The sequence below is a fragment of the Chiloscyllium plagiosum genome, unplaced genomic scaffold, assembly GCF_037043375.1.
Source record: "Chiloscyllium plagiosum isolate Xiang-an unplaced genomic scaffold, Cpla_swu_hap1 HiC_scaffold_28, whole genome shotgun sequence".
In the NCBI taxonomy this organism is placed as follows: domain Eukaryota; kingdom Metazoa; phylum Chordata; class Chondrichthyes; order Orectolobiformes; family Hemiscylliidae; genus Chiloscyllium; species Chiloscyllium plagiosum.
Window position 1 is genome coordinate 41,643,866 of NW_028270166.1, and position 24,190 is coordinate 41,668,055.

General features: G+C 40.9%; 1 protein-coding gene across 3 annotated transcripts; it reads left to right on the forward strand.

Moving 5' to 3' along the window:
• Positions 1-5,300: 5,300 nt before the first annotated feature.
• On the forward strand, positions 5,301-23,936 carry ticam1 (TIR domain containing adaptor molecule 1). 3 transcript variants are annotated; one of them, XM_043720914.2, is made up of 2 exons: positions 5,301-6,005; positions 20,535-23,936. In XM_043720914.2, the coding sequence occupies exon 2, from the start codon at positions 20,758-20,760 to the stop codon at positions 22,891-22,893; it is 2,136 nt and encodes a 711-aa protein (XP_043576849.2). In that variant the 5' UTR covers positions 5,301-6,005; positions 20,535-20,757; the 3' UTR covers positions 22,894-23,936. The 3 variants fall into 3 exon arrangements, with proteins under 3 accessions (XP_043576849.2, XP_087832271.1, XP_087832272.1); XM_087976145.1 differs by having other exon boundaries at positions 5,301-5,838; XM_087976146.1 differs by lacking the exon at positions 5,301-6,005 and adding an exon at positions 12,755-12,901.
• Positions 23,937-24,190: the final 254 nt, after the last annotated feature.

The following is a 24,190-nucleotide window of genomic DNA, read 5'->3' on the forward strand; positions in this document are numbered from 1 at the left end:
GAATTTATAGCAAAAGATCACAGTGTCGTTCAGTTAAAATAATATATTAAACAAACCTAGATTATTGTTAAATCTTTCACCTTTTAGAATGGATTGAAGGCTTCAGTTTATTAATATGAAAATCCCAGAACTTCTAAGTCACATTCTCGAGATAACTTTAGGTTTCATAAAAAAAGATGACATCTCAGCTCAGACAATGTATTAAACATGTGAGGTTAGAGTCTGTCCGTATCCCAATCTTGAGTCAGACTGGTTTTAACTCCAAAGTAGGAATTTATAAAATGTTATACGGATTGACTGTCTGCAGATTGTGTGCTTTTTGAGCAAAATAGAATGTATCTGCAAATACAATTCTACAAATGCAAATTCACCCCGTAGACATATGTATGTGTGTGTGTATGTGAGTGAGAGAGAGAGAGAGAGAGAGAGTGTGTGTGTTTGCGTGTGCGTGTGGGTGTGAAAGTGGAGGGGTACGTGTGTGGGTCTGAGAGCATTTATATGAGAGAGCGTCTGTGTATGTGTGTGTAAGCCTGTGTATGTATGTGTGCTTGTGTGTGAGAGTGTATAGTGTAGTGGGGTCACCTGTAGTGTGACATGAACCCAATATCCTGGTTGAGGCCATTCTCAAGGGTACTGAACCTGGCTATCAGTCTCTAATGAGGTACTTGAGGGTAAAAGTTGCTGGGGAATAATGCTCTGCCTGGAGAAAATACCATGGTGGGAGGGGTGAATAAATCAAAAGAAGGAAATAAATTCTAACACTAGTTATGGAATCATCAGGCTGTGATGAAGGGTCACAGCAGAAATGTTAACCCGTCTTTTTTTTAAAATAAAGTGAGGACTGCAGATGCTGGAGATCAGAGTCAAAAAGTATGGTGCTGGAAAAGCACAGCAGGTCAGGCAGCATCTGCCTAACGAAGGGCTTATGCATGAAACATCGATTCCCCTGCTTCTCAGATGTTTTTTGACTCTTTTTAAGATGCTGAACTACCTATTATGCATTTCTAAATGTCCTTTTTTTTCATATTCTTTCCAGATGTTTTTATTACAAAATAATATTCCAAACACACGTTAGAAGTAAAAGGCCTCTTGAGCCTGCTCAGCCATTCAGTAGTTGATCAGACTATGGTCTCAACTCCACATTCCTACCTATTCCCAATAATCTTTGATTCTGTTACTAGTCAAGATTCTCCCTCTGCTGTAAAACTCTGCCTCCACTGCACTCTGCAGAAGAAGGCTTCTACGTCTCATGAACAAACAAAATGGAGGAAGGTGATCAACCAGTATTGTGGAAGTCTCATGTAACATGGGAAAAGCTGAAAAAAAGAGCAAGGAGAGCTACTGGGATTAGGTTTTGTCCCTAATTTCAGAATTGAAATGGTTCCAAGAGGTACCTACTCTTTTATTGAGAAAGGTAGATAAAAGTCTATAGTGCTGCACACTAGCGAGATTAGAAAAAGTAATAGAGAAAACGAGATTACAAGTGAGCATTGGGTGACCTCATGGTTACAGTTTAAGTTGTGTCAATTGGACAAGGAAGTGAAAGCTGAAGGAGGAAAGAAGTTCCATACTTTTGAGGTTCTGAGAATGAACAAGTGAGAACAGAAAGTTCCAGTAAATTTTGATTTGTTTTCCTTCTACTAAATATTGACAAAATGCAGTGTTTCAGGTTATTTACCTGCTAATCCTTTCCAATTCACCTCTGATCAAATCTTCCAATACTAATTTTTGAAGATAGATTTTAAGTGGTATTAAAATAAACAACATTTGTGTGATCTATTAACAAGGTGCACTGGAAAAATGGTAGAAATAAACATTTTCTCAATAATTTCAATTTGGTAAACTGTTACTGTGAATTGAATGGTGTTTCAAAGAGGCAAAATCTTCTTGTAGACCTATAAGGGTGTCAATCCAACAAATTGTCTTAATTCCAAACAATGTCATGTCAGATTATTCAAATATTTAAATCGCAGGTCAGAAGTATAGCAGACTGTCACAATGGACTTAATTTTCCTCTGGACTTTGGGTCTCTGGGAGGATTGATTGGGGATCTAGACTCTGCACCCGCTGGGAAAGGGGCCTTGTTGGATATTATTGGAGATCTCCAAATTGGTTGTTATCCAATAAAAGATGGTAGGCTGACTCATCAATCAGAGGGTCAGCAGATCTGCAACCTCAAAAGCCTAATCGGGAGAGGTAGGCATGCTGGGGAAGGACAAATAATAGGAGGGCTCTCTTGGAGTTATGAAATTACTAAATATTTGTAGCAGCCAAAGAGGCAGCCCTTCAATTGGAGAGAAAGTTGGTGTCATGGGCCCTTCCCTACACACAACTCTGTCTTTAAGGATGGAGCTCTCTAGACCACTGCAGGGAGGCTGCTTCTAGTATTTTGTCACCGTATGTTGAGGGGAGGGGGTACTGCACCAGAAGTAGAAATTTGCCTCTCACTTGGATATTATAACTTAAATTCATTGCCTGTTTCCATTGAGTTGGCAATTGATCCATTGCTGGGCTGCTCTAATTTTCTAGTCTACCCCTTCTCCCAAGCCATCAGGCTAGTGATGAAAAATGCCACGCCTATAAGGTGACTATATGAATGTGTTGTGGGTTTACCACCCTGCAATAAATACCAGAACAATGAGGACAAGGAAAAGAAAGATGGTCTTTTACGAAAGATGGGGAATGTACAAAGGTACCTAAGATACCAGCTTAGAAATTAAAAACCTCAGGCAATATCTTTAGTTAATGAAGTACTTTTAAAGTATTAGTACTGTTGCAATTTCAGAAACATGACAATCAATTTGTGAAACAAAATTGTACAAGCTCCCATGACCAGATGATGTGTTAATGATACTAATAGCAGGATAAACATTGGTTAAGGCACTGCACCACTCCTAACTGTGGCTTCTCTTCAATCAGTGCTAAGGATTTTCTAACATCCACCCAAGGAGAAAAACAGGGCCCCAGTTTAACATTTAATCTGAAAGACATTAGCTTCAACAATGCTGCAGTACTGTATTGGAAGGGTGACTTGAGCTATGTACTCATGTCTCTTGAATGGGATTTGAACACATGATTTTCTGACTTAGAGGTGAGTGTGTTACCATGTGGCTCAGGCTGACATTTTCACACACCCTATTTACTAACCTGGTAACTTGTTCCTTCTTCCATCAGTAAATTACAGTTGTATTTGTGTAATCATATGAAGAGTCTTGAGCTCCAAGTTGCCCAATGATGGAGATGGATTTGTGCCCCTCATTTGGAGTGCCTAATTACACTGTCGAAAGTGGCTGGCATAAGCTGAGCTGTTCCAGACCTGGGCAAGGCAGAATTACTGAAAGTGAATTGAAGCAAAACTGACCAGCTTGACTACCCTTTCAGCCAGTTTGCTGTTCCTTCATTGGTCAAAATCACTGTAACTCTCTGACAGCACTATGGGACAGCTTCACCATTATGACTACAGCAGCTCAAGATGAAGGTCCCATCATCACATTCTGAAAAGCCGCTAAGAATCATAAATAAATGTAGTTTTGGCAGCAATGCTCATAACTTGAGAATACATTTCTAAATATTTCTTTTATATGGAGTTTGCTGATGTCTGTGGAAGTTCCACACTTGTCCAGCTAAGTGCTGGACATAAGAGCATTTTGGTCACTCAACACTACAGTTTAGGAAGAGTAAAGAGAGCAGCTGGGGACATAGTCTTTGGCCTCTGAGATTGTTGATTACTTAGATGTCAGGATGTGATTTCACAAGAGTCTGGGGTATAAAGGAAGAAAATAGGAAATAACTCACAAAAGACATTAAAGTTGTTAGAAGCAACTGAAAATTGAGCAACAGCAAAAATTATGAATTTTGCATATGAATGCCAAATAATTTGAATACAAATTAGCATTTGAAGAAAGATTGGATTTTCTCCTCAGTTTCCAATCAGATTTAATTGAATGCAGAATGTAAGATTTAACTTTTGTCTCTTTGTTAAGGTCAGACTTCCTCTTTGTTGAACTATTTCTCTCCTGTTCCTCTTTCTTTTTGTTGAGATTTAACAATATTTACAGGGCTCAATGCTCAAACATAAACTTGCAACCGTGTCTGCTGCTCATGTTTGTTAACATGATGCTGTTGTTCCAGTCAAACTAAGCAGATGAAGGAGACCCTTATACCCCTTGCAATCCTGCTCCAGTTTTGTGACCTTGATGGTGCAGCTCTTGAAACCGGCAAAAATGTGAGATTTCAAAGCCATCCAGTCTCCATTGAAAACAGCAAAATAATATGCCTCACAGAAATGTCATGCTATAAAATTCTTTGAAAAGAACAAACCTTTCCACCTTCTCTTCATGCTCATTACTGACTATCAATCAATCAACATCCTGGGGTCACCGCTGACCAAAAGCTCACAGTCAAATAAGTGCCAAGAGGTCAAAGGGTTGTCAGAGGCTGGACATTTTGCAGTAAACAGCTCTCTTCCTGCCCCCTAAAAACTTTGCTACCAGGTAAATGCCTGATGTTTGATGGTTAATGTTCTGTTCACTGACCTGGACTCAAGAAGCTTGACACTAACAAAAAACACAGCTGTCTGCTTCATCAGTGCACTATTTATTAGGTTAAACATGCATTCCCTCAGCACACAGATACAGGAGTGTATCTACCATTTGGAACACTTCAGGAACTTGCTAAGATTTCTTCAACAGCTCTTTCCAAATGTACAATGCCAAGCAGAGCAACAGGCACCACCTTCTAGTCATTCACCATTTCAATTTGAACATCTGCTACTGTTCCTTCATTGGTCAAAAATCACTAACTCCCTGACAGCACTATGGGATAGCTTCACCATTATGACTGCAGCAGCTGAAGATGAAAGGCCACCATCACATTCTGAAAAACTGCTAAGAATCGTAAATAAATGTAGTTTTGGCAGCAATGCTCATTACGTGAGAATACATTTCTAAATATTTTTAAAATATGAGTTTGCTGATGTCTGTGGAAGTTCCACACTTGTCCAGCTAATTGCTGGACATAAGAGCATATTTGGTCACTCAACACCACAGTTTAGGAAGAGTAAAGAGAGCAGCTGGGGACATAGTCTTCGGCTTCTGTCATTTTTGGTTACTTAGTGGATGTCCGGAAGTAAATGAGAGTTCATGCTCCCCTCTCAAGGTCAGAGTAGCTTGCCTTTCATACCCTGACGAAACATTTTATACTGCATTTTCTTGTTCCCAGGGCAGTGATAAGAATGGCAGAAGGCAGCACTGGAGTGTGTGAGGTTGGTGGAAGAATTCCCTTTCCCTGCCTCTCAGGTTCCTCCGTCCCTCCACAGCTCGGCTGGATTTGATCGTGTCTTGTGTTTAGCTTCCCACTTTTCTCTCCTGAAGGTGGACGCCCTCTGGGGCACAGTGCTTGGACTGCACAATTTCAGGACGTATTTTGCGAAGGAACAAAGGGTTCCTTTGAACATTAACGTGTTCAAAGAGAGCAGTTGACATTGCGCCCGGACTCCTGGTCAATATTCTTCTCATAACTGAAAATAATTAGCTCAGCATCGTAGGTGGGATCTTGCTGCGCACACACTACTGATGACGTTTCGGAAACTTGGAATCTCGCCAAACTCTGTGGTCACGAAAGGCGCCATAGAAATGCAAGTCTTAGTATCAAGTTGAATTGTTTTCGGAGGCGGGAATTTGCCTTAGCAAAGGGCTTGAATCCCTGTGGACGGAGGAAGGGTCTCACCTTCTCAGAATGCCCCCCCGGGTAGGGGGCAGGGGTGTCTCTGCTTTCGTATTACCATTTAGTTTTGTTCGGTGTCACAGCTCTCGTCAGCAAACTGCGAATCGGAGACAGGTCGGTTCCGGATTTGTGGGCGTTTTTCTCGCGAAGTGGTAGTGTCCCGACCCTTGGGCTCAGAGGCCGGCGTTCAAGTACCGCCTGCACCCTGAGGTGTGTTTTTTTTTAAAAAAAAATACCTCTGGATCAGGTAGAATAGCGCCAGCGACCCAGACAAGTGAGAGGTAAGTGTCTGGAGAACAGCAGTCGGGGGAGATGAAAGCTTCTCTATTCCAGGCCGGGGACAGTCCCGAACCTGCTCCGCCTGGCCCGGCTTGCGTTTCATTTCCATTTCCATCTCCTCCACAAACTTGAGGTCTTCCTCCACTCACTCTCGAGGGCAGCCTTGGAAGCTTATTTAAAGGCGTTTTGGGGAAGCGTTTAGGGGAGGGAGGGGGGGGGAAAAAAGCACACACACTAAAAGATACTCATGCGGGTCAGCCAGCTAATATATTGTTGTCACCAGGCGTTGAGGGGAAAAGAAACAGTCAACAGGAAAGGGGAGAGGCTTGGACACCATCGAAGGTCAGGGAAAAGGAAAATGATTTCACTTTAGATTGGGAAGGTTGCCATCCATGGGGCAGGGAGCAGAGTCGGGAGGATACTGAGTACAACAAAGTATTTCATATCTCTCACCAAAAGACAGGCTTGTAGCTAGGATCCATGTGTTACACCCCCTTCCCTCTTTTATCTGGGATCAGAAGAGGTTTAGTCCACAGCTACATTCACGTCCTTAGAGATGGAGGATGTGGTGTCTCCATGCCTTTAGAGAGAGGTGGACACTGCAGGGAGTAGAGTGCTCTTCCAACACCACTTTTCATTTAACCTCCCTCTCTCTCACCTTTGGTCCGCATAAATCAATCAATTGTAAAGCACAGGTGATTTACTGGCCATGTTTAATAGATTAAAAAATACCACGAGTGATTTGGTGATGGGGTAAAGAACGTTCAGTTTTGTGTAACAGCGCTGCTGGATATAAGGAAAAGAACAGGTTTGGTGAGTTGGAGAGTGGACTGTTGTGGTTGTGCCTACTGTTGAAGGAAGAAGCAAAGTTTGGGAAAGCCTTGCTGGAGGGGAACAGAAAGGTCACAAGGAATTTGATAGACTAGAGTTGAGACAGTGGAGTGTTGTAAATTTAGTTGGATTTAGATTGAAGGGAGTGAGAGAAGTAGTGAAAATGAAATGGTTGATATGACAGTGGTAGATGTCCAATTAAAATGGCTGGAGGGTAAGGTGGAGGAGAATTAGGAAGGACAGCCAGGATGGCAGATTTACTGAGGGAGGTGTCATTGGCCTCCTGGACAACAAAATAAGATACCGTGTTTACAACATCAGTTGAAAGAGCTATTCTGAGAAAGGATAAAAGGTCTTTTATAAGATGTATGAGCAGAAATTAGGCCTTTCAATCCATTGGCCATTCAATTATAGCTGATAAGTTTCCCAACCTCATTCTCCACATAATGTTTGATGCCCTTGACAATCAATAACCTATCTGTCTCTGACTTAAATATACTCAATGGCCTGGCCTCCACAGCTTTCAGTGTCAATGAATGCCATAGATTCATTACTCTCTGGCTGAAGAAGTTTCTCCTCATCTCCTTTGTAAGTGTCTTTCCTTTACTCCTCGTCTCTCCTGCTCATGGAACCATCTTTCCATCTACTCTGTCCAGGCCATTCAGTATTCTGTAAGGGTCAGAAACGGCAAAATCGAGGAGAGGTTGTAAAAGACAAGGTGAGGAGAGAGGATTGGAAGAAAGAGAAGAGGAATTGTAGGGTGTTAGTTTTTGTTGCTTGAAAGGCTGAATTATTTTCTTAAACACTTGAAAGGAATGAGGGATGATATGGATTAGAAGCTAAATGATCTGAAATATTAAATGGACTAATCTTGCTGAAGATATACGTTCAGAGCATGTGGAATGCAATTATAAAGAGATGGACTTCTATGTAATAAAGACATGGGAAAATCACCATGTGAGGAATTAATGTACTTTGCAAGTTTTTAAGTTCTTATGTTAAAGTTGTAAAATTTGAAAAAATATATTCAGATACAGTTAACATTTCTGATTGCTGATTTGTAGTCTTTATGGTAAAGTTAATTAGTGGTTGTTATCCTAAATCCAATAATATAAATGGAAAAACCTATGATTTTGTGCAATAAAAAATAGCAATTTCACTGCAAATCAACAGGACTAATTAGAAAATAAATCAATTTGATTCCTAATCATCAATAAGATTCCTGCAGTCACATAAAATATAAAAAAAATTGATTTGATATTATTGGATATCAGATTCTCTGCAAAAATCTGTAGCCTTCACGATAAAGCAAGTTGTTCCTGTTGTGAGCAATTGTGTAACAGTTGTATGATTTTAGTGTTATGTAAATTAAAACTAAAATTGGTGTCACAGGACAAGAAATATTGTCAAACATATTAGCACAGGAATTGTGCCCCTATGAAAGATGACCTTTAGCTTTTCTTTCTATATTTCTAAGAATTATGGACATTATAGAATATAAACAAGTGTTAGGAAATATAACATGCTTCGTTTACTGTTCACAACAGAAGGAAATACGATGAGTACATGCCCATTCATGCCATTTCTGTATTAGTATTGCTGTCTCCCAGCATTCCATACTGATATTTCCATGCTGTGCAGCTGACCCTCGCTGTAGCACTGGGAATCCAAAAAGGGAATTTTGTCTACTAATGGATCACTTGGAAGAAGAGGTTATATATAGAAATGTGGAGAGCTTTAAAGACACTGTAACCTATCGAGAGTTTTAGGTAACATCAGGGTCTCGAGTGAAGCTTTATCTGTTTGTGAACCCTGAGTCTTCTTGATTGTTGCCTTGAACTCACTCCTAGTACCAGCATTATAATAAAATTATCATTAAACATTAAATAAATTTAACCACCTGGAAATACTGAACAGGCTGTATAGTCCTCGAGGTACAAATGGTGATTGCAGAAGCTCCAATTTCTTCCCATTTCATTGATGACTATGAATCTTTCCTGATTTTCCTGCTTGCTGATACGTTGTGTTGGAAGGATTTACAAGCTGATACTCAGTCTGTTTAGTTGTGTTACGAATATGCCTTCCTTGACTGCTAGGTGCTGGAGTGGTATATCTGATTCAGCAGTCACAGCACCAGGAACCGGGTTTGATTCCAGGTCAGATGACTGTCTTTGTAGAGTTTACATGTTCTCCCCATGTATGCATAGGTTTCCTTTGAAGAAGGCGTTTGGTATGCTTTCTTTTATTGGTCAGAGTATTGAGTATAGGAGTTGGGAGGTCATGTTGCAGCCATACACGACATTGGTTTGGCCACTTTTGGAATATTGCGTGCAATTCTGATCTACTTCCTATCGGAAGGATATTGTGAAACTTGAAAGGGTTCAGAAAAAATTTACAAGAATCTTGCCAGAGTTGGAGGATTTAGCTATAGGGAGAGGATGAATAGGCTGGGGCTGTTTTCCCTGGAAGGTCAGAGGCTGAGGGGTGACGTTATAGAGGTTACTAAATTCATGAGGGAGATGGATAGGATAAATAGACAAAGTCTCTTCCTTGGGGTGGGGGAGTCCAGAACTAGAGGGCATAGGTTTAAGGTGAGAAGGGAAAGCTATCAAAGAGTCCTGAGAGGCAACGTTTTCATGCAGAGCGTGGTATGTGTATGGAATGAGCTGCCAGAGGAAGTGGTGGAGGCTGGTACAATTGTAACATTTAAAAGGTATCTGGATGGGTATATGAATAGGAAGGGTTTGGAGGGATATGGGCCGGCTGCTGGCAGGTGGGACTAGATTGGGTTGGGATATCTGGTTGGTATGCATGGGTTGGACCGAAGGGTTTGTTTCCATGCTGTACATCTCTATGACTATCCTCCAGTTTCCTGCCACAGTCCAAAGACGTGCAAGTTAGGTGGATTGGCGACGTTAAATTGCTCATAGTGTTCAGGCATGTGTTGGCTAGGTCATTAGCCGTGGGAAATGCAGGGTTGTGGGGGAATGGGTCTGGATGGCATGCTCTTTGGTGTGGAGTGTTAGGCAGACTGGCCTGTTTCCACACTTTGGGGATTCTATGAGCAGCACAATACCTGATTTGGTGGTGTAATATGAGTTTTAATTTCTGAACGGATTTAATAGTGGTGTGGAGACGCTGTTTTCACTTCTGACGCTTTGAGAAACCAGACACCATATATTTAAGATGTCCACTAATAAATGCCATAAGGAATACAGAAGAAACATTTGAATATGGAACTTTCACCTCTAAACATCAAGGCCAGCAACCTGAAAAATCTCTTGGGTTCTCTTCAAATTTATAGATTCATAGTCATAGATTTGTACAGCATGGAAACAGACCTTTCGGTCCAACCCGTTAAAGGGATTTTGTGCAGAAACAATCTTTCGAACATAAAATTAGAACATACATTGCCTGTTATCACATGAAGTAGTTGAAGTGAATAGGATAGATATACAATAGTGCCTCGACTTATGAACTTAATCTGTTCCGGGACCCAGTTTGTGAACCGAAAAGTTCGCGAACTGAATCAATTTTCCCATTGTTCGGATATTTCCAGAGTTTTTCCTCTTTTTTTGTCTCTTGGAGGTTGGTGATGCCACAAGAAAACGATCCAGAGGAACTTGTTTTTTTCTTTGTTGCAGAATTTTCCGAAAATGGGACATCCCATTGTCATTTAACATGTTCACCTTCGTTCGTACCTTGAATTTTGTACGTACATTGAAGCAAACTTTTACGTACAATCCTGTTCGTAAACCGATTTGTTCGTGAATGGGGTCTTTCATATGTCGAGGCGCTACTGTATTTCAATGTGAGAATATGTGAGATGAAACGAAATAGAATGTATTGATGAGGTGAGATGAAGAGGGTTAAGAGAAGGCTTGTCTGGAGTATTAATGAAGTCAAAGACCACTTGGGCTGAATGGTGTGTTTTCATATTGGAACTGCAATACACACACTTCAATATTGGCTAGGCTGGGAAGGGGTAAGGGAGTGGATGGCTTTTTATTGTTTTTTTCCTTGCAGTGGCTTCTCATGTTAATCTACCTTCCTGCGGTGTGGTCACCTTAGTGGTGGCTCTTCTTGATAACATGCCTCAGTGGTTGTTGTTTGGACACTACCTTGAACATAGACGTTTAAAAATTGCAGGTTGGGGGAGAAGATAGGAGACTGGGACCAGCTGTGTAGCACTTGCAAGACCCTGACATGCACGTGGTTACCCAAATTGCGACCTTCTGTGTTCTGGTCGTTTCTTTGACTGTTAAATGGCTAAATAATCTGTTTCAGTAATGTTGCTAGAGGTACAACACATCAAGGGAATGTCCTTGCTCTAACCTAAGGAAGAGGAAGAAAACATAGAAAGTGAAAGACACATCTGTCAGTGCTGCTACAGTGGAGATGAGTAGCAGAAATCTTCATCTTTGTAATTATAGTTTCTTAGCTCTGGCATCATCCAGGAGAACATATGATATATGTGATCTTTCTGTGACTTTAATGTCTACTCTGTAACCGGATTCCCAAAACCTTATCCCCACCTGTTATATCCATGTACAGATAATGGTAGATATTTATTAGCATCAGAATTCATTGATTTTTTTGGATTCTTTATGGGAATCATCGGCTGTGATTGACTAATTTAGCAAGTGCTTAGGATCTGGAATGCATTGAGCAAGTCAAATGTGGGCCTTTTGTTTCTGTTTAGTTCAGTTTCATATGGGGTACTATATTTACCCGTTGACGGACAGGTGAGACTTTGTGTCACTATCAGACTGGGCAGTACTGTTAACCAACAGGAAAACAGGTAGCCCCTACTATCCAAAAGTAGAGCATTCCCAGGAACTCCTCATAAGCTGAAAATGGAATAAAGCAAAGATGCATGATTAATATGGGAAATAGTATCTCAGTTTCGCGTAAAAGCGAAAATCCTCTTCGGATTCGCAAAAACAGGTACTAATGTGGGTCTTTCATAAAAGTGAAATTGCGTAAAGCGGACGTTTGAAAAGCAGAGTACACCTGTAGTTGAATGGTTTCAGCTAACTAATGTTAGTAGTTATAATATATTAGCTTCACCAATCCAACGTTTACACCATTGAACACCTTGCTGCTGCACAAGTTAGTATCAGGACTCGTGCTGCAGTTGTGTGACCTTCACCTAGAGCAATGGACACACAAAGCACTGGCCGAGGAATCTGAGAGAGTTTCACAGCTATCAGATAGATGAAAAACTCGAACATTATCGGGTCGTAGATTTCAAACCAATGGCTTTGTACTTGATTGTGGGATAGTCATAAAGAATAGTAATAAGGGGAAATTGCTGGAGAAAAGGTAGAGATAATGAAGGTAAAGATTAGATTACTTACAGTGTGGAAACAGGCCCTTCGGCCCAACAAGTCCACACCGACCCTCCGAAGAGCAACCCACCCAGACCCATTCCCCTACATTTACCCTTGACCAATGCGCCTAACACTACGGGCAATTTAGCAGCATTCACCTCACCTGCACATTATTGGACTGTGGGAGGAAACCGGAGCACCCAGAGGAGACCCACGCAGACACGGGGAGAATGTGCAAACTCCACACACATAGTTGCCTGAGGCAAGAATTGAACCTGGGTCTCTGGCGCTGTGAGGCAGCAGTGCTAACCACTGTGCCACCCAAAACAAGTTTGTAAATCATTTTACAAATTCCACAGTAGGTTTCTGTAGCCACACAGTGAAATTGATAACATTCTTTCTTTGCTATCAGTAGAACCAGTTTTTTTTCTCTGTCTTTCAGCACCATTTCAGTGAAAGAAAACAAGAGTGACTAATTTGGGAGTGGTAGGATCGACAATGTTTCCCTCTCTCGTCACTCAGATTCTTTCCCTCTATTTTATTTTCTTGTTCTGTTCAGTGTCTATATCCCCATTCCATTCATGACTTTCCTTAGGTGTCATATTGTTTCCTGAAATCTCTGTCTTGTACAGTTTCTATTCCTACCATAGAGTGTCACAATAATTCTCTGCTCGTCTCTCCTTCCCAACGGCAAATATTAAAAGGAGGCCCGACAATTTTTCTTGTGAAAAAAGGTGAGTATGTTGAAGGGTCTTTTGTTTCAACCATTTCAAAAGCGACGCCTGAGAGTAGTTTCTAGATGCAGTTATTGTGTGGCCTTGGGGGCTGAGGGGAAAACCAAACTGACATCAGAGATAGTAGTGAATATGAAATTTCACCAAAAACAATGCATTTCGGAGCAATTATAACACATTGTTCCCAACTGAAATTTGGTACCTGTTGTAACCTTTTAATATTGGAGAGTTATTGTGGAAAAAAATAAAAGAACTGCGGATACTGGAAATCAGAAAGAAAAACACAAATTTCTTGGAAAAACTCGGCAGGTCAGGCAGCATCTGTGTAGAGAAAGCAGAGTTAATGTTTCTGGTCCAGTGACACCTCTCCAGAGTTATTGTGAGCTTGGTTTGACCATCGTACCTTGGCACAACTCCAGTCAGTGTCATGAGATATAAAAGTTCTCCTTCCTAAATATGTCAGTGTTTTTTGCAGGGATTGGAGCCTTCTTTATTTTTACAAGTGTTGTTTTATTGGCCATACACAGTCTTTGGAATTAGGGGAGAAGTTGCCTCTATCTAAAGATGTCTCTAAGGCTGTGTTGATGGTCACCAAATTTTACATCTTTATATTTAGGATTTGATACACATTTATTTTTCTCCACATTTGAAGTTAAAGTCTTCAATAACACATTTGGTGTGGTCAGGGCCTGGGGAAGGGAGTACATTAGGTGTTAATTACTGGCGTCCCACCCTATGTCTTAAAGCAAGCTCAGCAGAACTGCCCACTCTAAGAGAGAACCAACCAGAGCAATGTCATCCTTGTAGACAGATCAGGAAATATTTTTCTCCTAGACTGTTGAGTGTCTTTGGAATTCGCTCTCTCAAATAACAATGAATGCAGAATCTTTAATTATTCTTAAGGCAGAGGTAGATTTTCGATTACAATGGAGATGAAAGATGATTGGAGGTGTGCTGGAATGTAGAATTGAGGTTAAACTCATCAGCCAAGGTCTTATTGAATGCCAGAGCAGCCTTGAAGGGCCAAGTGGCCCACTCTTGTTTCCTGTTTGTGTGTACCTAAGAGAGACAGAATCTGAGAATCAGCTCCTCAGATTAAATTCTGTCTCTCTCATTTTTCAACAATCACAGGCTGTTTCTCGCCTGGGTTCAAACCTCAGGGTTGCAGTCGCCTGGGTGTAGGGATTGCTGTTGTCTGGATCCTGAGGTATATGTGGGTAGGAGGGGAGGGCGATGGAAGGGGAGAGGAGGTGGTGCGAGGAGAAGAGCAGGCTGCAGGAACTGGTGATGGAGGTCACAGATGATGAGGAAGGAAGAGTCTGCAGGGGATGTAGGGGCTGCACGTTGGGGTGATAAGAAAGAGGTCCAAAAGTGGAGGGAAAAAGGGAGAAGTTTGAAAGGTGCATGAAGATTGAACAGCTTAAAATTTATTGCCAGAAGAAAACTCAGTTAACTGGGACCCAGGAAAACTTGAATGTTGATATGATTACCCATTAGATTTTTGTGATATACAGGTTCCCCCCGTTCCCGGGGTTGTTTGGTCGGGTGGTGGGGGGGGGGTGATACGTTCCAAGACCTACTGCAGATGCTCGAAACCGCGGATAGAAGTGAACCCAATCATTTAAATGGGAAATTTGCCTCCCCGGCAGGCCCCTGGAATTATTTCTGGACAGTTCCATGTAACATTTTTGGGCCGCGGATAACTGAAACTCTGGAAACTGAATCTGTGCATACGGGATTTCTACACAAAAAACCCTCCTAAATCCATTTGTGTTGCAGAATCTAGAGTCTATCTCCATTTAAATAATGTTCAGCTCCTCTATTCCTCCTGCCAAAGTGTATAACCTCCTATTTTTTCCACATTAGATACCATTTGGCAAGTTTTTTTCCTACACATTTAAACAATCTCTATCCCTCTGTAGACTACTTGTGTCATCCTCACTACTTGCCTCACCACCTGTTTTGTCTGTAATCTTGATGATAGTGCATTCACTTCCATCAATCAAGCCTTGTATTATAAATAATTATGGCCCCAGAAATGATCTGTAGTACTAGTTAGCTGATGAAAGGGCAGTGCTGTGAAAGCTAGTACTTCTAAATAAACCTGTTGGATTATAACCTGGTATTATGTGATGCTTAACTTTGTCCACCCTAGTCCAACAGCAGCACCTCCACATCATTTTGTTTTGTCATCTTTTGTTGATTTTTAAAACTTTCCCAATTCTTTGATTTCCCACTAATCATTGCCACATTGCTGGCATTTTACTTCCAATTTGATGCTGTTCTTGATGTCCCTTGTTAACCGTTGCCGCTTTACCCCTTGTTCCTCACTGGGACGTATCTTTGCTGTGAGTCGTGAGCTAATTTTTACACATCTGCCATTGTTCATCAACCATCTTTTCTATCAAATGCCTTCCTAGTCTCCTGCAGCCAATTCTGCCCTTATTTCCATATAATTATCCATGTTTAGGTTTAGAACATTTGTTTCCAACTGTAGTGATTGGAACGGAGGCCAGGTGGATCTCATTGACTGTGACATCCTTGATTGGCCAGGTTAACAACTCCAATCAGGGAGCCTGGCTGAACAGGAGATTCAGAGAGTCTCCTCATTCTTGGGACTGGCTCTGAGCAATCTAGTCAGAGTCCACAGACTGCAGTAAATAAAAGGTGACATAGTGACAGGATACCTGCCTCCTTGGAGTTATTTCACCAACCCAAGTTTCTAATTCTCAAAGTGAATGCGAAATCCTACCATGTTATGACCTCTGTTCCCAGGGAATCGTTTATTCTGGGATAACTTCTGTATCATCTGATCCAAGAGAATTCCATCTCATCTAAACCAAAGCCATGCTGCCTCTTTCCCTTCCTATCTGTCCTTTCGAAAGGTCACATACCCCTGAATATTTAGTTCCCAGCTTTGATCTCCTTATAACCACATCTCTACAATGGCTATAAAATCATGACCACCTGATGAAGGAGCAGCGCTCTGAAAGCTAGTGCTTCCAATTAAACCTGTTGTACTATAACCTGGTGTTGTGTGATTTTTAACTTTGTACAACCCAGTCCAACACTGGCACCTCCAAGTTATAAAATCATGTGTATTAATCTCTATTTATACAGTTAGTTCATTTCTTTTGTTCTGAATACTATGTGCATTCAAGAAAAGAACCATAGATTTGGCTTTATTCTCTTGGTGTCCATTTTTCCGACTTTTTTTTTTGCTTGTATATTCTGTCCCTTCTTGTCCATTCTGGATATCATTGTTAAAACAGCTGCCCTGCAATGCTGCCATCCCCTTCTGCTTTGTAAGCCTATGTTTCTTCACTCTTTCCCCCCACCCCCACCCCCACCCCCACCCAATAGTTGCAAGCCCTCTCTACAGCCCTTATGCAGGTCACCAGTACACCGGTCTGAATGAAGCCCACACAATTGTACTACCTGCTTTACTGTGCTCATGAGCTGAACCTCATTCCCCCCACATGCATTTAAATACTTTGCTTTGTGTACCCTATGCCAGTTTGCCATGTTAGTGACCCTGAGGTTATCACCTTGGAGGTTTAGCTCCTAACTATTGAAAATTTTTCAGCAGAACCTCCTCCCCAGTCCTATCAGTGTTGTTAGTAACAATGTAGATGATAACAACTTGATCCTTCCCCTTCTGCACCAAGTTCCTCTCCAGCCCTGAGGAGATAATCATAGAATCTCAACAGTTTGGAAACGGGCCACTTAGTCCAACAAGTCCACGCTGGCTCTCCGAAGAGTAACCACCCAGATCCATTCCATGTTCTGGTACTGTCCATTTCCCCTGACTAATGCACCTAGCTTACACATCCCTCAACACTACGGGCAATTTAGCATGGCCAATTCATCTAACCTGCACATCTTTGGACTGTGGGAGGAAACCCATGCAGACACAGAGAGAATGTGCAAACTCCACACAGACAGTCACCCCAGGCTGGAATCGAACCCAAGTCCCTGATGCTGTGAGGCAATAGTGCTAACCACTGAGCCACCATGCCTCAGTCTTTAACTCGGGCATTGGGCATGCAATGCGGCCTTCGGGACTCATGCTCCTGGTTGAAAGATCAAATCTGTCCTCCTAATTATACTGTCCCCAACCACTACTACATTCCTATTTCCTCATCCCACTTGAATGGTCTTCTGTACCATGGTGTTGTAGTCAGATACCTCATCCTCCTTGACATCCCCATTCTCATCCACATAGGTTGCAAGAACCTCATTTTTGCTGGAACAATTGCAGGGAGTGAGGCCCCACGAGAGCTGCCCTTTTGGGTCCCGACATGTGTCTCACCTACAATCACCTCCCCCTGTCCTTGATCACAGTCCAACTTCGAATTACCTCATTGAGTGCCTCCTGGAGCAAAGGGAGGGGGTGACTTTCCCCCTCCCTGATGTGGCGCAATGTCTACAGCTCAAACTCCAGAGCCCCAGCTTGCCTCTGAAGTTGCTCAACCTGCAAACGCTTGTTACTGATGTGTTCAATGTTGATCCTGGTGCCCTCACAGATCTCACATCATCCAATCTGCTGTCTGTATCCAATTTAGTGAAGTTATTAACTACAATTACTCCTGTACTCTTGCTGTTTATACTTTATTGTATTTCCTTTTTTTAAAGCACTAGTATCAATCTCCTACCTAACAAGCTATTTTTAAATAAAAACAAGGAAAAGACCTGAATATGAATTAGAAACATTACTTTTTCTTTAAAGGTTAGAGAGACTCACCAATCAGCTGCTTTATTTTGGCAAAAATCAACTGAACACCTCTCTCTTTCCTCTGCTGAATTCCTTCAGATGCTGGACACCCACAGATTTTTTTAAACATTTACTTGTTTACAGATGTTATGACTTCACACTTGCATCTTATTTTTAACTGAAGTTGTTTAATATATCATTACAACCCCATGACACTGTAATCCCTTTGCTATAAATTCTGTGTTGTATGGTCCTATTCCACAACCACCTGATGAAGAGGCAGTGCCTCGAAAGCTAGTGCTTCCAAATAGACCTGTTGGACTATAATCTGGTGTTGTGTGATTTTTAATCTTATTGTAAGAAGCATTCAAGTGCTCAGTTGTACTGAGTTAGCTACTTAAATTTGTTCGCAACACAAAGGACCTATCTCACTCAGTAAATGAGGATCCAGTTTCAGCCAGTTCTTAATTAGACTCTTTCAATGCACCACCTGAAAATAAGCCTACTCAAAGCTTGCATTTCTCTAAAGCAAACTACAAATTACAATCTATTGAAGATTTAAATACCTACATACTCAGCAAATGCATGCTCACTTACTCTAAAGCTGCATTGGATTTGCTTGCAGAATTGTGTTCCCAATTGGAAAGGCCTAGCTCACTCAGAGAAGTGTCTCACTTGCAGAGAGAAAAAAGGAAAAAACATTTTGGCGTTGGATGGCAGTGGTTGAACTGACAGAATTTCTCTTGGAAATAACTGGACAGGCCTGATGGATTGAATGATTTCCTGAGTTGCACTACTCTATTATCTATGTCTCAAAATGCATCAGAAAGTTGCTTAACAAGACCTGTCAAGAGTTAAAAATTGGGGTTGTTGGATATAAACCCGTTATTTCTCTTCCGGGCCCTGTGTGTGGTGAATGTGACTGAATTGCTCGGGAGACTGTTGTGGGAGTGGTTTGAATAGGATTGTGAATCACAATGTATTGCTACCACCCAAGGTGCAGAATAAACACCATTACACCACTAACTCCTATTGTACAATACTAGAAACATACAGTTGGAATCCTGAGGGGTGATACAGTATATTGATGTGAAACTAGATTCTTAATCATCAACACAGTGAATTTTCATCTCAATACAAGGGGAGGCAATGGCCTAGTGGTATTATCACTAGACTGAAATTAGAGACCCAAGTAATGTGCTAGGGACTTAGGTTTGAATCCAGCCATGGCAAATTCTTAAATTTGAATTCAGTTTTTAAAATGTTTGGAATTAAGAATCTAACGATGACTACAAATCCACTGTCATGAAAACACCATCTGGTTCATGAATGTTCTTTAGGAAGGCAATTGACATACCTTAGCTGGTCTGGCCTTCATGTGTCTCCAGAGCAATGTGATTGACTCTTAACTGCTCTCTGGACAATTAGGGATGGGCAATCAATGCTGGCCTAGCCAACTGCACCCTAATCCCATTAATGAATTAAAAATAAACATCTTCATGTCAACAACATTGGAATGAGAATAGGTCATGTAGCCCTTTGATTTGCGCCTAATCCCCAGTTCAGTTAGGTCATGGCTGATTTGTGAGTTAACTTCATATATCACCTTAGACATTTTTTTTGTTAATAAATACTTATCAATTTCAAATTTAAAAATAACAATTGGTGCCTGGCAACAGTTGCCTTATGTAGAATGTTTCTTCATTTAATTCCTGAAAGGTCTAGCTCTATTTTTTAGACTACATTCCCTAGTCCTAGACTTGCCAATTGGTGGATCTAGTTCCTTTCTACTTTATCTGTTTCCTTTAATATCAGGAGATGTTATGCAGAGAACCAGGCAGTTTGCTGCAGGAAGGGAAGGAAGAGCAAGGGTGTTAATTCTAGCATCAGTTTTAATGAATGTTTGGGCAGCTTAAATCTCTCGACTTTTCATCCAAATATGAATAATGATATAAAGGTGCATAATACCCAGTTGATTTGAAATTAGCAGTTTGGTTCAGTCAGTAGCAGTCTGACCTCTGTTTCACTAGTTTGTGGAAATAGTCTAGAAATGTTAACTCTGTTTCTCTGATATGTTGTTGAAAGACATTGAGTTAAGTTTGGTTTACAGCAAAAGTACTTCTAATATCTTCAATTGAACTAACATAATAATAATAGATATACATGTTCACTGATTTTTGTGTTGTTAAATTCTTCTGTTTTAAACCATGAACCATGTGGCTATATTTCAATAAATACCTTGGTTTTTGAATTTCCAAAACAAATAACCAAAATGTTATCAGTTTCTACCAAGATCATGATAATGGTACATTTATATTATGTAACAACCCCTCCCATTTGTAAAACAGTTCAACATCTGGTGTATGAGGAGCAATGCCGTGGGATATTTTCTAACCATAATATATTTAATGGGGAAATAAGACTTCATTAATTTAGAGTATAATGAGAGGATTGTTTAAGCTTAAGTTTATTTTGTTTCTGTTGTATAAAGCAGAATTGTCCTAATGACACTATGGAACCAGATGTGGCTCATTGATATGATTCAATGTAGCAGTGAACCGCACCAATGAAAGATATGAATTTGAACACCAAATCGCATTGAATTAGCTGGCTTCAACTGGAGTGACATTAGACTCCTATCGTGCAATATGCACAAAGATGGGCATCTTACTCTTGAGTGTCATTCATTGTCTCCCATTGTAATGTGAGTGTATGGTCATAATTGAAGGGAGGAGAGCTCTATCCTGTGATATTCTCGATGGTTAATTCAGGTTCACACCTGAAGAGTGGCTACCTAGCTATGGAATTGGTTCTCTGTACAAAGAAAAGCACAAAATAGGAGAGAGAAACATGTACAGTATTAATTTTGAAAATGTTGTCAAAAAGAAAAATAATTATTGTGTTCCCTTTCTGTTTCAGACTGAACTGATGAAGCCTAGCAAAGTATTTTAATCAACCTAAGAATTGGCATTACAAGTTGCCTTAGCATCTGTAGACGAACAAACTTCACATCCAGTGATGCACCCAAGAGATTAGCTTCCATTGTCAGATCAGCCTAAATGGAATTGGAAGTAAAGTCATAATACAGGCTGGTTCCTTCATGTTCCATTAGGTTGATCCCAGCTTGATATTAGGTGCAATTATGGCAGAAGATTGTGATCACATTCCATCTCTCGATGATTTGTTTAACATTTTGTCTGAAGTCACTGAGCAAAGGTTGTTCAGCCTATGGTATAAGTTTTATTCTAACAACTCAAGAACTTCAAAAGTCCATCAACTACTTTATAGCATCATATCATTCTTCTTGAAAAAGACAGATGAGGCCGAGAGAGCAGCAATGTTATTGTTAAATGAAATGCCAAATGACAGATCGGCTTTGTACATTCTCAACAAAATTCGGGGTTTAGAAGGTGGTGCACAGCGAGAACAGAAAACATCTGAAATATCAAATGAAGAGTTTTCTGCAGAAGATGGTAATGTTCTCAGAGACCTGGCTTTGATGCTTGCATTGCTAGTGGAAGAAAATTTGTGCAACTCTTCCATGAGGAACCAAGCATGCCAAGCTGCCATCAAAGCATTCAAGTCCAACAATCAAAACCACAAAATGGATCTTCAGGAACTTATTGAGGAATTTAGGTGGCAGTTTGGTCCCATGTCTTTTGAAGGTGAGGAGAATGCTGAAGTATCAGCTCTGAAGTCAACTGAAGAACAAATTCCAAGTATGAGATCAACAATTGAATGCAGGACTAATCCAGTAACTGTCCCGAGTAAACCAGCAACTGACTCACTGAACAATTCAGAAATTACGATTCCCACTCACTTTGAAATCAGTGCATCTCCCACTGCATCATTCATTTCCAATTCACACAGGGACAACTTAAATTCCCCAATAGCAAACTCTGAAGAGAGTACTGTTAACCTCAGTCATTCTATGAAAAGACAATTGAATCTGTCTTCTGACAAATCTTTGGGAGAGGTGAAGGTGACCAATGGCATTAGAGTTAAATGTGTAAAACAGAAGAATGTTCCTTCAGCTTGTCTAATTGAAGGGTCTTCACAAACACAAGTGAATGAAGTGAGACCAACAGAATGTACAGGAGAAAGGAACAGTAGCCAGCTAGTTAGTTCAAAGTCAAAAATGTCAGAAGACTGGGAGACAGGGAATGAAGAACATACCAATTCCATTTCACACGACCCTTCACTGGGAGCAACCAAGCTGCCAACAGGTGACCAGTCAAACTCCACTGAAACCACATCTGGAAAATTCAGTCCTTCAACACCTCCTCCTCCGGCAGATGAGGAAATCTTTGAGAATAAATTTTACTCTTTTGTTGTTTTGCATGCCCGAGAAGATGCGGAAATTGCAGAAAATGTTCAGTTGAGACTAGAATCGTTAGTGAAAATGGAGGGGGCAACGTTTTCTGAGGAATTCTGTCTTCCAGGACGATCTCCAATAAAGTGTATTGAAGATGCAATTAACAATTCTGCATTCACAATCCTCCTCCTCACACACAAGTTTAACAGTCGCTGGGAAGAGTACAAGACCAATAGTGTTCTGATGCATTCAATTAGAAATGAGCACAAGTACAACACAGTCATTCCACTGCTACCGAAGAAGAGTCGGATGTGTAAAAATGACATCCCTTTTGCACTGACTGCTATCAATAGTCTCGATGAGAATTCGAGACACTTTGAAAGACATGTAAAAAAGACATTTACTTGGAATGTACTTGAGAGGCATAAAAAGAGTTGGCTTCAAGAGCAAGAACGTAAACAGATAGAAGAAAAAACAGCACAGGCCCAAAAAGACTATCAAAGTGCCTTGAAAACTCTATCAGCTAACTGGAATTATGTGCAGATTTGTAGCCAACTTGCACAGAGTTATCATCACTTCCAAGCAACGCATCCACCCCATCCTGGACCTGCTGCAGTTAATGGACATGCACAGCCAGTGCTACACCCACCACCTTATCCCAACCTCCCTGTATTTCCTGGGTTTAATATTCCTCTATCATCTTTACCAAACCAGCCAAATTTCAACCCGCAGCATGCCATGTACCAGATTATGCAACCACCCTTTCAGTTCATTAACCCTAGCAATAACCAAAATGTAAATGTCAGTAGTTCCACACAACAGCAAGGTCAAGGCACTAACATAATCCAGATTCAGCATGCCAAAAATGTACAGATAGGAGACTCTAACCAGATGACAATAACAGATTTGACTGAGAGTTGTGAGAGCACAGATGATGAGGACAGAGAAAGTGAGCACAATTAGATGTCTTGCAACTTTTTTTTTCATTGGAGAAATCAAAGATCTGTAGGATTGTGGATTCTATTAAATGTACCCTCTGAAATGAAACTCAATGTAACCACCCGGCATGGCAGCTCAGCTGATTACCAGTTTGCAGCTTCTCCCCATGTGTGCATTGGTTTCTGACAGGTCCTCTGGTTTCCTCCCATGGTCCAGGGATGTGCAGCTTAGGTGGATTAGCTATGATAAATGTAGGGTTACAGGGACAGGTTAGCACTGGGTCAGGGTGGGATGCAGTTCGGAGGCTCAGTGCAGATTCGATTGGCTGAATGATCTCTTTCCACACTATAGGGATTCTGTGATTCCAAATGTAAATTTTCTTTACCTTGGTGGTAACTGCTGTACAGAAACGTGACCGCTGACAAAGCAGATCATCTGTTTTTATTATATGGTGTACTTTGCCACTCTGAGCTCAGTTCTCTGATTCCCGCAAGGCTTTGACAGGAAAGCTGCAATTAGCCATGAGTTGCTGCAGCTTAGTCAATCTGCTCCTGTTTGCAACCCACTGACTCTGTGTCTGATAAATGTGTATCAAAGTAGACAGTGTGGGGTGCTGATCCTTTCCACAATGCCACTGTTAGTCAATGAAGCAGAATGATCATTTGATCTTTGGAAAGAAGAAAATTACTGTCCAGCAGTGTTGAGACTTTAATATTGTACAGTAATGATGACTGAATGCCTCAATGGAAAAATAGCTGCTGAAAGAACTAATAACATTGTGAGGAAAAACATTTTTTCTACACATCCAGTCGTTAAAATATGAATAACATTTATTGAGAAGGTTGTCATGGACTAGTTGAACTGAAGCATCTGTTTCCATGCTGTATGACTGTACGAGAAAGTGTGAAGAACCTTGCCAGTTGTATCTAGTTTGCTTGTGACGGCCACAGTAGCTTTATTTAATTCCTAAAATTGAACTACTTAAAATGATTAACTTCACCCTTGGTCAACATTATTACTGTGCATTAACTCTTGTTTCAAGCCAAATATATGCATCGTAAAGTTGGTGGAGCTGGCATTGTTGATTGTTGACACAAGTTATCTGACTTTGTAAAACTTTTGAAAATCAACAACCCAGTCGGTACAGATCTGATACTGAGTTGTGCAAGTCACAAATCTTAGCTTCGCTTTTCACCTCTGGCCTCCCTCGAGGCACATTTCAAGGTCACTGTTCATTTGCCCTAAGTGACCACCATTCATGATGTGCCCAAGCAGCAAGTCTGTTCCACAGTGACAAACATTCTAGCTGCTCTACCCACGT